General features: G+C 45.8%; 1 protein-coding gene across 1 annotated transcript in view; it reads right to left on the bottom strand.

Annotated features, from left to right (window-relative positions):
* Window positions 1-12,313, bottom strand: part of LOC133356445 (ryanodine receptor 3-like) — a 100,038-nt gene that overhangs the window by 27,838 nt on the left and 59,887 nt on the right. Inside the window, exon 4 of the mRNA XM_061573977.1 lies at window positions 9,063-9,141. Within this exon, the coding sequence (XP_061429961.1) occupies window positions 9,063-9,141 (79 nt within the window). The remainder of the gene's footprint in view (window positions 1-9,062; window positions 9,142-12,313) is intronic.

Raw genomic sequence — 12,313 nt, 5'->3', positions numbered from 1 at the left:
ACCATTGGAACCTCATTTGCCAGTAAAAAAGTATGATAATTGTTTTTTTACCCTTCTATCTGGCAACAAAACTGACACTTTTTTTACAAGGAGTCATGTTTGCATAGACCACAATACCTGCAGTCATAATGCAAACAAAAAACATAACTCTGATAATGTGCACTGTCCTTGAAGTTGATTGGTCTGTCTCGGGTGTGGACCAATCAACTTCAAGGACAGTGCATACAGAGTTATGTTTTTTGTTTGCATTACGACTGCAGGTATTGTGGTCTATGCAAACATGACTCCTTGTAAAAAAGGTGTCAGTTTTGTTGCCAGATAGAAGGGTAAAAAACAATTATCATGTTTATTTGCATCTATTATCACCTAAGAATGTTGTTGTTGTTGTTATTGACAAGTGCCTCCGCATATGCCGAGTACAGCTTGGGGCGACGTGCCGTCGTGATTGTAAGCGGTTGCATAATTCATTCAAACATAGCCTCCTTTTCCTGTGTATAAATTAGACATTGGTTATGCCCTTCATCTTAAGAACACGCGTGCCCAGTACAGCTTTGTACTGCCTGCGAGACTTGGACGTTAAAAAACGACTTAATAGAGACCAGATATTGGCACTTGAAATGTATTGCTACAGAAGGGCACCGTTGCGTCTCAGCTGGACACAAAGGGACGCAGACTTAAGAAAAACAAAGAAGACCTCATGCAGGCAGGCGGTGATGAGAAGCGAACCGGCACTATTTGGACACGTTTGTAGGATGGACAAGAACAGGAAACCATACTCTTAGGTTCATTCGGTAAAGTCACGTAGGTATAAAATGAAATAAATTTAATCACGACGTTTCGGGCGCAACACAAGCGTCCGTCATCAGGTGTGACAACCACAGCAAGAAACAACTGATGAAGTGGGCAAAGGGCTGCTGTAACAACAGGCCATAATGGCAAGAGAGAGAGAGGGGGGGAGCCAGGGAGGAGAGACAGAGAGGGGGGAGTGGAAAATTAAAATTCAAAGTGTGTTGTGTCGGAAAAATGGAAGCGATCGGAAAGAGAGGAAGACCCAAGAGAGAATGGCTTGACAACGACATCGTAGGAGATTAGGTGCCAGAAAGATGTGGCCACTAACTTGAGCGTGTTGGCACAGTAGACGGAGGAAAGTGGAAACTAGTGATGAGATGAGCAAGTGACACCTAAGGGCTCTCTGCCCATGGATCGTGACGATAACGACGACGATCGACGATGATGATGACGATGATGATCTTTATCCGCCGCGTGCTGCTGATCGTGCCGAGCACTAAATTTGGGCCATCGCAGGGATTTTAAACATGTAACGTTGGGAATCTTTGTCGGAATCCGAATCTTTATTTGTCCGGGAGAAATCCGACGATCTGCGAAGCTCTTTTGTTAGCCGTGGTTATCTCACGATATACACAAACTCCAACACGGCTATGATTTGGAAAGACGTGCGGTCGGCAGTTGCGTTCGACTCTGAATGAGCAGCACCACCGTCAGTCGACCGGTAGAGGTCGTGTGCGTGGTGGGTCACGTGTGGTCATACTCTTAGCTCTTTCGGTAAAGTCACGTAGGTAAATAAGTATAACCCGTAAAAACAAAGTTTTTCACTATAAATCCTTTATATGCGTGGCGGCTAGAGTCATCTCGTCCTCTGGATTGAGATGGCTGCCACCTATGGGTCATATGGGTCAGATGATTGCATTGCACCATTAAGCAATTGGTAATTAAATATAATATTTTTGTCCTAAAAAGTGTAACATTTTGGAAAAACATTTTTTCACGAACATTAATTGTGACGCACAACGAGTCTGTATGGAAAATGTCAGCTCGATTGGATCACGGGAAGTGGGTTAAAAACGACCGAAAGATTTGTACGGTCCTAAGCAAGCAAGCGAACTTAATATAAAGGATTTAAAAATGAAATCAAAATTAATAAAATAAATTAAAACAAAAAAATTACGACGTTTCGGAGGCAACACAAGCTTCCGTCTTCAGGTGAAACTGTCACAGCAAAATATCTGTATCAAGTGAAGAGAAGTCCCAAGAGATACGACCTTGCTGGGGATGTTAACACACGTGTGGTTAGTTCCTTTTTTTCCAAGCCGTCCGGTCAGCGTGGAAGAGTAGGCTTCTGGAGGGGCTCTGTTATGCTCCCGAGATTCGGAAATGTTATATTTACCTTTCGATTTAAAGCTTTCGTGACTGCAGGCATTCATCTTCTTGGTTCTTTCGGTAAAGTCACGTAGAAGGGAAGTAATAAAATAATAAAAATAAAACGTAATAAAATAATTATCACGACGTTTCGGCCACAACGCAAGCAACCGTCCTCAGGTGAAGAATGTTCGAAACGTCGTGAGAATTATTTTATTATGTTTTATTTTTATTATTTTATTACTTCCCTTCTACATGACTTTACCGAAAAAACCAAGAAGATTATATTTACCTATCATATTCTTGGTTCTTTCGGTAAAGTCACGTAGAAGGGAAATAATAAAATAATCTAAATTAAACATAATAAAATAAAATTCTCACGACGTTTTTGCCACAACACAAGCAGCCGTCCTCAGGTGAAGAAGAGAGCTGTCGGAAAAGTGTCCTACAGCTCTGTTTCTTCACCTGAGGACGGCTGCTTGTGTTGTGGCCGAAACCTCGTGAGAATTTAATTTAATTATGTTTTGCTTTTATTATTTTACTATTTCCCTTCTACGTGACTTTACCGAAAGAACCAAGAATATGAATCCCTGCAGTCACGAAAGCTTTAAATCGAGATTTACCTATCAGTATAAGAGTACATTATTTTGTCTCATTTTTACCATCTTGTTTGTATTGTTTATTAAATTCCCGTGCTGTTTGCGCAACTTGGCCTGATGAATTAACCTACGTTTCACATGAGCTTAATTTGAATATCATTTTGGAACTCCGGTCATCCATACAAAAGCGGCTTTTGGCGAGCCATCGAACAAAGATGATCACAGCATCACGCGCTTTGAGATGTGCTTCTGCGGCCGTCTGGAACGCTTTCCTTCCGATATTAAGAAGCCAATGGAGCTATGCACTTTGAAATAATCTAAATTGAAAACTAATTTCTTTATAACTGCGTTTTGTGTTTAGTTTGTTGTCCTTCCCTGTACCTCCGATTAGCACGATTGGCTCAGTACGGTGTGAAACTAGTTTAACGTACGTACGTACATACGCGTCTTCAGTAACTCCGGTTTTCACACCACGTGGATAAAATACTAAACGGAGACCTCAACGAATATTTCAAGCAGGACATTCCCCCTGAAAAAAGAGTCTTTAAGGCTCACCAAAGCCCTCCCGGGTAAAGGAATTAATCACAGTATTATTACTATCAAGTTACTCTTTCTCAGTTTAGTTTTTTAACAACCCTCAAACACCGACCTCCCTTTATCCACTGCTGATATGACGGCTTCCCTGCGCCACGTTGCTCGCGAGGTTTGCTTGACGGGACAGGATAATCACGGTGGTTACTCTGGGTTTGGTACAGGGAGGTACGGGGGAAACCAGGACTGGTGCAGACACTTGCTCACCGCTGATGCTGGCCGTCGCCGGGAAACTGAACTCAGCTTAGCCGGGTTGGTACTGGTAGGAACCACCTGGTTCTAACATACTTCATGGTTCCACCAGCCCACAGGGGATTATTGTGTCCGTCGCCTGAGGGGAGGGTGGGGAGGGGCTGGGGGGGAGGTTGGGGAGGGGCAGGGTGGGGGGGTGGGGTGGGAGGGGTGGGGCTGGGTGGGGAGAGGCTGGTCACCCCGTGGTGCCCTTATAAAACTCAACGTTAACATACTCACGCCGGCTTGTGCCCGCCTTCACAGTGGGGCATATTTACGGAATACACCACGCCCTGGCCGTTGACCCTGCAGGCCATTGACCGAGCAACCCAACGTTGCTACCAGCTCCCTCCGCATGAATGTGTTTATCTCGTAGCTACATCTCTTCACCACGTTCTGGTCCCCACAAACACCCCTACAAGAACCAATAACCAACCTATCATGAAGTATGTTAGAGCAGCTCCCATAACTGCCATGGCCGACACGGCGAGGGGATGTCTTCATCCGAGCAGTGGATGGATAAAGGGTTGTGATGATCATTAACACATCATCATCTCTATCATAAATGCCCACTGTAATCCGGCAGCTGTTGAGCCAGAGACCAACATGAGCTCGTGTGATTACAGTGCCAAACAGATGTGTGCGTGATTTTGTGCCAAATGTGTGCTTGGCATTTTTCTTGGCTGCCAAGTAGACAAAAAACAGAAGGAGGCATTGGCCGACGACGGAGGGATACCAAGCAGTAGCTGTGCTCTCATTAAGTGACGTGTGATTATTCGCGTGAACTTCACTCATTGACTCTTACTCCCATGCGATGGACCCAAACCCCCGGTTGACCAAACTTGATCGCGTCGTCTCATCGACACCTCGCACTCTGTCCAGACACTTTTGAACGTTGCAATTCTATTGGGGGATTGTGCGTTGTCCTGCCGTGGTCTGGGACTGTTGTTTTTGTTGATTTTACTGCCTTTCCCAAGCTTTGCATTCTTGTTGAAACATAGGCAGGAATTGGATGCTTTTGCAAATTGTCCGTATATGTTTTATTTATATGTCACTTCGTAACTTATTCTAGATTTGAATTTTCGTGACTGCAAGGATCCATACTCTTTGTTTTTTTTTCGGTAAAGCCACGTAGGTAAAATAAAATAAAATGAAAACAACTCAATTAAGTCACGACCTTTTCGGGCGCAACACAAGCGTTCGTCCTCAGGTGGGACAAACAGCGAAAAAACAATCGCTGAATTATGCCTAAGAGATGGCTGTGACGAGGTATTATATAGCTGCGGGGGGGCAGGGTGAGTGTGGGGGAGGGGGCATGGGCTAGGAGGTGGTCATGGAGTTCAAAGTGAAGCTGTTGGCTCGAAACAATGGGCTGGGGGCGAGCCTAGAGTTCAAACTAAAGCTATTGGAGAGTGAGCTCTGCAAGATCGAAACACTGCACGGCAAAGTCACGTAGAAGGGAAGTAATAAAATAATAAAAATAAAACATAATAAAATAATTCTCACGACGTTTCGGCCACAACGCAAGCAGCCGTCCTCAGGTGAAGACCAGGTCTGTCGGGGAGACAGCGTCTGGTGGTGTTTCATTCAGACGCTGTCTCCCCGACAGACCTGGTCTTCACCTGAGGACGGCTGCTTGCGTTGTGGCCGAAACGTCGTGAGAATTATTTGTTATGTTTTATTTTATTATTTTATTACTTCCCTTCTACGTGACTTTACCGAAAGAACCAAGAAGATGAATCCCTGCAGTCACGAAAGCTTTAAATCGAAACTGCGCGGCAGATCTCCAAGTGATGGGGGTGAGCAGGGTTGAGAGTAAACATATGCGGACTATTCTGGGCCTTGTTTGGGGTCTGTGATCACCAACGGTGTTACACATCTACAGGAGATAATCGATTATCCGGCGCCTATGGAGGGGGCAAGCCCAATTTTCGAAAACGCCGGATAATCACCATCATCATGATTTAGAATAGATTGTTTTTGCACATTCTGGATGACATTATGTTTTTTTTGCGTTTTCAATTTCGTTTAAATGGCACACATCATCATACAAATATACATTAAATAGCCTTTTAAAAGTGACTGTATGTACTGTACGTTCCACTCCAATCTCGAATATTCTGCATGGGGCAATGTGCATATACGTGCGGTATTTTCATTGTTTAAGTTATATGTAGTGCAGGATGTACTATATAATATTTGACGTTGAAATCAAGCGCAGCTATTTTTTTTGTCACGCATACGGTGCCAAAAGCCGGATGGGTACAGCCTTTGGAGCGGTTTTGCCGGTCCGGGAACGCCGGATAATGTTGGAGTACAGAAAATCGCGCATTGCCGGATAATCGATGATCAACTGTATACTCCTTGCATAAAATAAATACGAAAAATTTCACCGCCAATAGCCACAACTGATTTATATTCGCTCCGACGTGTGCATTTCCTCCTACGCCCGCCATTAACATATATACAGCACGAACATTCAAAGCGATTCCGTAAAGGGCATATCTCTCAGATGCTTTGCGTTTAGCAGATGCTGCACAGTTGCGGCAAAAGCCTCTGCGCTCCCATCGCAGAACGCGCCAACGTAGGGTACAGCAGGAACACACACACACACGGGATGCTCGCTCTCTGTCTGTCTTTCCTATAAATCGCTTGTTCTTCTCTATTTTTTTTTACAGAGCGAGAGAGAGATGATTTTACTTTGTTTGAAGAACAATAAATGTCTCGAGTGGCAGGAATCAGTGCGGATTGTATGTCACGTCAAAAAACTTACCCCCCCCCCTCCCCAAAAAATAAATATATTTTTGCTCGTTGAATAATATTTGCACTGCCGCTCAAGGCGGGGAAAGTTAGCGCGGGTCACATGAAACAATGAAGCGTCGCGAGCTCACCCCAGGAGATCTTATTGTGCCTTTTCCGCCTGCGAAATAGAGGATGACATAAAGGGCCTGCGGATCAATCCCTTCAAATACGGCGACAGATCTTATCTTCTTTGCGAAAAAACATTTTCTTTCGAGGAATAATGAGAGAGAGAGAGAGAAAAAAATACCGTGGCAAACGAAGAAAAAAATATTTTTTGGTTTACTTTACAACAACAAAAACCCACCACCCTCTTGCCATTTTATCAATAAGCATTCATTACTTTTTCGCGAGGCAACGCTGGGGATTCGAACGTTACGTACCGGGGGGGGGGGGGGTGGCGACGTTGATCCAAGCGGGGCTTCGTCGTTGGGGGTTTCGAGGCTTGAAACACCCCACGGCAGTCATGGTTCGGACAAATCTCGCAAAATTTGTATCGACCGTAAACGCGCGCCACCGTCTGCTCCACAGCGCGCGTTCAAACACCAAGTTGATGCAATTCGAGAACTTAACAAACAAACAAACCAAAAAAAGATTGGCCACGTGTTTTTGCCGGCGTCACGATACAAATTTGCCGAACCGAACTTGAGGAAATACGAAAGCAAACATCGCCCACCTATGGCTAAACTACCGCAGATCGAACCATGTGCTATAGGATAATTGATAATTGTTTTTTTTACCCTTTTATCTGGCAACAAAACTGACACCTTTTTTTACAAGGAGTCATGTTTGCATAGACCACAATACCTGCAGTCATAATGCAAAAAAAACATAACTCTGATAATATATGCACTGTCTTTGAAGTTGATTGGTCCACACCCGAGACAGCTTTCCTTAGAGCCTAGTCTCACATGGTGTTGGACCATGTGCCCTTGCGTTGCAATACAAGGCACAGTTACAAAATGCACTCATGATTTGATTTGTTCGTCAGTAACTGCGTGCGTTCCATGGGTTTTTGTCTTGGCGTATAATTATGATATTGGCCCAGTCTGACTGCTGATTCTTGTACGGTGTGCGTTGCGCTAAATCGAAAATCTGCAGAATGGATATAACCGCACGCTAGGGTTGGAAAGATTCACCCTTCCACCGCCTCCGCAAACAATCTCCCCGTCCGGACAACACATCGCGACGGCCGTGGGGACTACTCTCACATGATTTTTCGATTTAAAGCTTTCGTGACTGCAGGGATTCATCTTCTTGGTTATTTCGGTAAAGTCACGTAGAAGGGAAGTAATAAAATAATAAAATAAAACATAACAAAATCATTCTCACGACGTTTCGGCCACAACGCAAGCAGTCGTCTTCAGGTGGAGAACAGGTTTGTCGAGAAGGCAGACTCTGCAGACTCTGCCTTCTCGACAGACCTGTTCTCCACCTGAAGACGGCTGCTTGCGTTGTGTTTTATTTTTATTATTTATTACTTCTCTTCTACGTGACTTTACCGAAAAAACCAAGAAGATACTCTCGCATGCCTCACTCAACCTGCGAACCACCGAGAAGACGTTCGCTGAGAAATTACGCCCTCGGACCGTGCGTGCCGTGAGCTGAAGAACCTCCTTTCAATCAGCGGGCTGATGCCTCGTTCGCGAACCCAATGCTCTCAACGCGCCCGATGCCACGGCATCGGAATTAGGGAAACGCGGCGCAGACATTGACACTCGCAACGTTGTCACACGCGAGCACCATTTGAGATTTCAAAGCGTTTTTCCAAACGTTCTTGCATCGCAGTTATTTGGCGCTGTTACACAACCCCCCCGCCCCGACATTTCACCACCCGTCTCTAATACGCCTGGCGTCGTTCTCGTAGTCCCGTTAACGTGGAATCGCCCGTATGTTCGCAAGCTTCCAGAGGGCTTGAAACACATGGCGCGCCAGGGGTGTTCGGTGTGACGGCACGCGCCTCCTCCTCCTTGTGATTGTAGCGGCCACGTGACTTCGGAGATTTACCCGCCGCGCATCGAACACAGCAAGCGGCGCGCACAAAGGCAAAGATCACCCGGGTAGCCTACACAAGACTGCTGGCGCACGTGCTGTCAGGCAACACATATAGAACTATTGAAAAATAAATCGTTTTATTTGACCGGTTAAGGCCCACTGAGGCGTAGTTCTTTTTCAGATGCGACCTGGCCACAAATGATAGCTCAGCTAAGTGGCTTATCACGTGGAAATGTCGAGCAATCGAATACTCTTAAACGCGTGATGTCGATTCTGAATGTGGAGGGATAAAAACCGGGGCACGTGTCCACGGGGAGAGAGAAACGCTTAATCAGGCGTCAGCACCGTGCTCGAACCCACGACCTCCTTCATACCAGTCGAGGTCGTTTTTTTAAGTGTAAAACTTTGACAAGAACGCGGTGCAAGTCACAAACCGTAACAAAGTTGTGGTGGTGGAGGGGGGGGGAGAGTACAGAAATGTCACAGAACAAAGACGGAACTCAGTGCTCCTGGGTTCTGGGAAGGGGGGGGTTGGCCTCTCTGCCCCACTCACGCAGGGACCGTGAGTGAGAGCGTAGTTGTTTTTTCTTTAACATGGGGAAGGGAAGGCCAAGGGAGAGGAGCGAAAATGAAGGGAACAAAAGTGTGGCGGGGGTAGAAAGGGATCAGGCGAGGTAGTTCACGTCTCACCTGAGCTGGGCTGACACTCTTCAAGGTCCTCGTCGTCAGAGGGACACTCGGCTGAAGAGACCACCACGTCGTCTGTGATCTGGGATTGTGGGAGGTGACAAAGAGACAGTGGCCATGAGCGGATGAGTCAAAGCGAAGTGTTCACGCGTGAATTATTGTGTGCGCTGCGCAGACGAAATTACGACGAGGCCTTTTATACGTAGGATGTCGCAGCTACGCTAGACGGCACTCCGGCGTGTTGTCCGACGTTCCGCTCCAGGTTCCGGAAGCTTCTTCAGGAAATACATTCAGGAAAGCCTCGCTGAATTTTAAGCACCACCTTTTTTGTAGGAGTGGAATTATGAATGTATGTCTCGTAGGAAGAAAGCAAATTATCCGGAGAAAGCCAGCGCATATGAGGGAGTAACACCTAAAGCCACGCACGGATACGTTGAAGAATTCCATTACTGTGCTTCCATCTGCTTGCCACATTAGCGGGGGGGGGGGGGGGGGCTCATGGGAGGTGAGGAGATAGCCACGTGGAGTCATTGGCAGGACCGAGCCGCGACGTTTCACGAACAACGGCGCGGCGTTATGACCGCGCGGTGGCTCTCCAAGGGTGCGTTTCTGCCCGTCTCGTGCCCCACGTTGCTCGGGCACAACGCCCGAGGATTCCCCTCCGCTGCGTGTTGGGCACCTTCCTTCAGGAGCCGAGGAATGCTCGGCGCGAAACGTCGGGCGCGGTGCTGGACAACACGAGGCACGGACCGAGAATCGGGTTTTTTTTTGCTCTTCCTCCCCCCCCCCCCAACATAGTTGGTGATCCAGCTTTGGGGTAAGAGTGGTTGGAGGGTTTTAAATCCTTTATATTAAGTTCACTTGCTTGCTTGCTTGCGCGCTTACGACCGTGCAAATCTTTCGGTCGTTTTTAACCCACTTCCCGTGATACAATCGAGCTGACATTTTGCACACAGACTCGTTGTGCGTGACAATTTATTTTCGTGAAAAAAAATTCCAAAATTTTCCACTTTTTAGGAATTTTAAAAAAATATTTAATTTAAAATACCAATGTGATAAAAATGAAACTCTTAATCAAGAAAAACAGAAATGAATAATAAAATAAAACCGATGCCACGCATATAAAGGATCTATAGTGAAAACTTTGTTTTACGGGTTAATTTTTTTTTAGTGGGTAATGAGTTGGAAACGTTCTTTGAGATTATTGAGATTATTGGTGGTTTAATGTCCGAATGATGGTGCCACTTTTGTGAGCTATCATTTGTGGTCGCTTCTGAAAAATAAGTTGATACCTCAGTGGGCTTTGCCTGGCAGGATGGGGATGGTTTAGTTGTATCTATATGTGTGTTTGGATGGTTTGTTTACCTTTCCTGTACTTTGCATCACTATCGTGTTTTTTCTTGTTTGTTCTGTGACGTTCTTACCCCGTGCCCCTACTGGACATCTCTAAAAAAAGAGCATTATAGCTCATCTGATTCCTGCAGTATAAATGCATATTCTGATTCTGGGTTATGATCTCGCCTTGCCTCCTGTGTCTCCAGCAGCAAGCACAGCAGCAGCAGCAGCAAGCGTAGCTTCCGATTGCCTGTTGCATGCCCACAGGAGGCATCCGGACTCATTTATTAGAAAAAAAAATTAACCGGGAAATAAAAACAAATCTCTCGCGTGGCTGCCCCTTTTAATTGCGTGGATGTGGTGGGGCAATCGCGCATCTTCGTGGTTGATTTGCGAGTTTCAATAAAAAATCCTCTTACAACCTACAGCGCACACACGCACTCGATCTAAACACACACACACACACAATCGCCGTTGGTGCACACCAACTTCAATTTTTTACAACAAATGAAGATACAACTAGCCTCTTCAATTATATCCGATTTGCACTGCTGGAGATCACCTAGAACGACGCAAGGCTTTGTTGCAAGCCCCAACGCACTTCAACACACGCCACTTTGCTAATCCACTGCACTCAAAGCCAGACTTAAGACTTTCTCTCCAACGTCTAGTACTGTCGGAGTGGTTTCGCTGTGTTCTTTCTCAAGCAATTCGCGTTTTATTCCTGGCTGAATTGTGCGAAATAGTTTTTAATTGCATCTTACCGGGTTTCCATTGAACGATTTAGTTCAAAGAGTGCTGCTTTACACAATATATATTTGTGGGTGAAATCAACAGGCTTGATAACGCCCTTCCGACTATCGCATCATTGCACGATCGTGATAAAAACAAACTGTTGAAGCTTTTACGAACAAATTAGGACAGCGAATGAGAGAAAGACACACGGTTAAAATATACCCATTATGGACTCCGTTCAATCGCCGCTAACTCGACATCAGCAGGCTACTGTAAACAAAAATAACAACACAAATCAAAGAACACGACTCGTTCGATGGAATCAACAGCAGGCGAGGAGGCGAATCCGCACGCTGCTACGAACATGACGCACAAAGCGAACAGAGCATGTGATGGATTCCATCCAATCACAGGCAACTCTTAAATCAGACAGAGCACGTGACTAATGTCATCCAATCACATGCAGAGCTTATCAGCACGCTGCTGCGAACAACAATGGCGTAACATCGCAGTACACCGATGCAGGCGTGGCAGTTAGAACAAATATTGGGGTTTGGAAGATCGAATATGAATTACACTTACTCCCCTTGGACAAATCAAAATATGTTAATTCAAATGAACTTCACGGTAACCCCCCGTTGTCTGAGAGTCATTGGTGACCATGCTGAGACCATCGAACCGCCACTGCAATTCCGCCTTTTAGAAATATAAAAAGTCACACAACCGCCCAGATATCCGATGATTTGTTACGAATTCTGGACCGTGACCGGATGTGTAAACGAGATTTAAGACTTTTTTTATGACGTCTCGTGGTTTTCCCATCTCTCGTCCCCTGTAAGTTTCGTTCGCTCCATGAAACCTTGCGCACGGTCAACAACACAACAACTTCCCTTCCACGAGAGTGCAGAACCACCACCAACACCGGATTAGGATGCTCGCGCACGCAATCCAAAGTTGCGCAACGTCAACACTGGAATGGATTTTAGTCGGCGATTCGACGCGTCGTTTCCATGCGTACTTGTCGGACATGGGATTCCGTGATAAAAACAAAATTACAATTTGTACAGCGGTGGCCAGCAATTGCGGGCTCCAATTACAGTCACAATTGTTGCGACGCCGCAGAAAGAATCGTGAGAGATGGCAGCGGCGTGGAGGGGCCTTCATCCAGCAGTGGATTGACCACG

The sequence above is a fragment of the Lethenteron reissneri genome, chromosome 54 (assembly GCF_015708825.2).
Source record: "Lethenteron reissneri isolate LAM-NWPU_2019-01 chromosome 54, ASM1570882v1, whole genome shotgun sequence".
NCBI classification, from domain to species: Eukaryota; Metazoa; Chordata; class Hyperoartia; order Petromyzontiformes; family Petromyzontidae; genus Lethenteron; species Lethenteron reissneri.
Note: the sequence above shows the minus strand (reverse complement) of the source record. Positions and strands in the feature narration are given on the sequence as shown.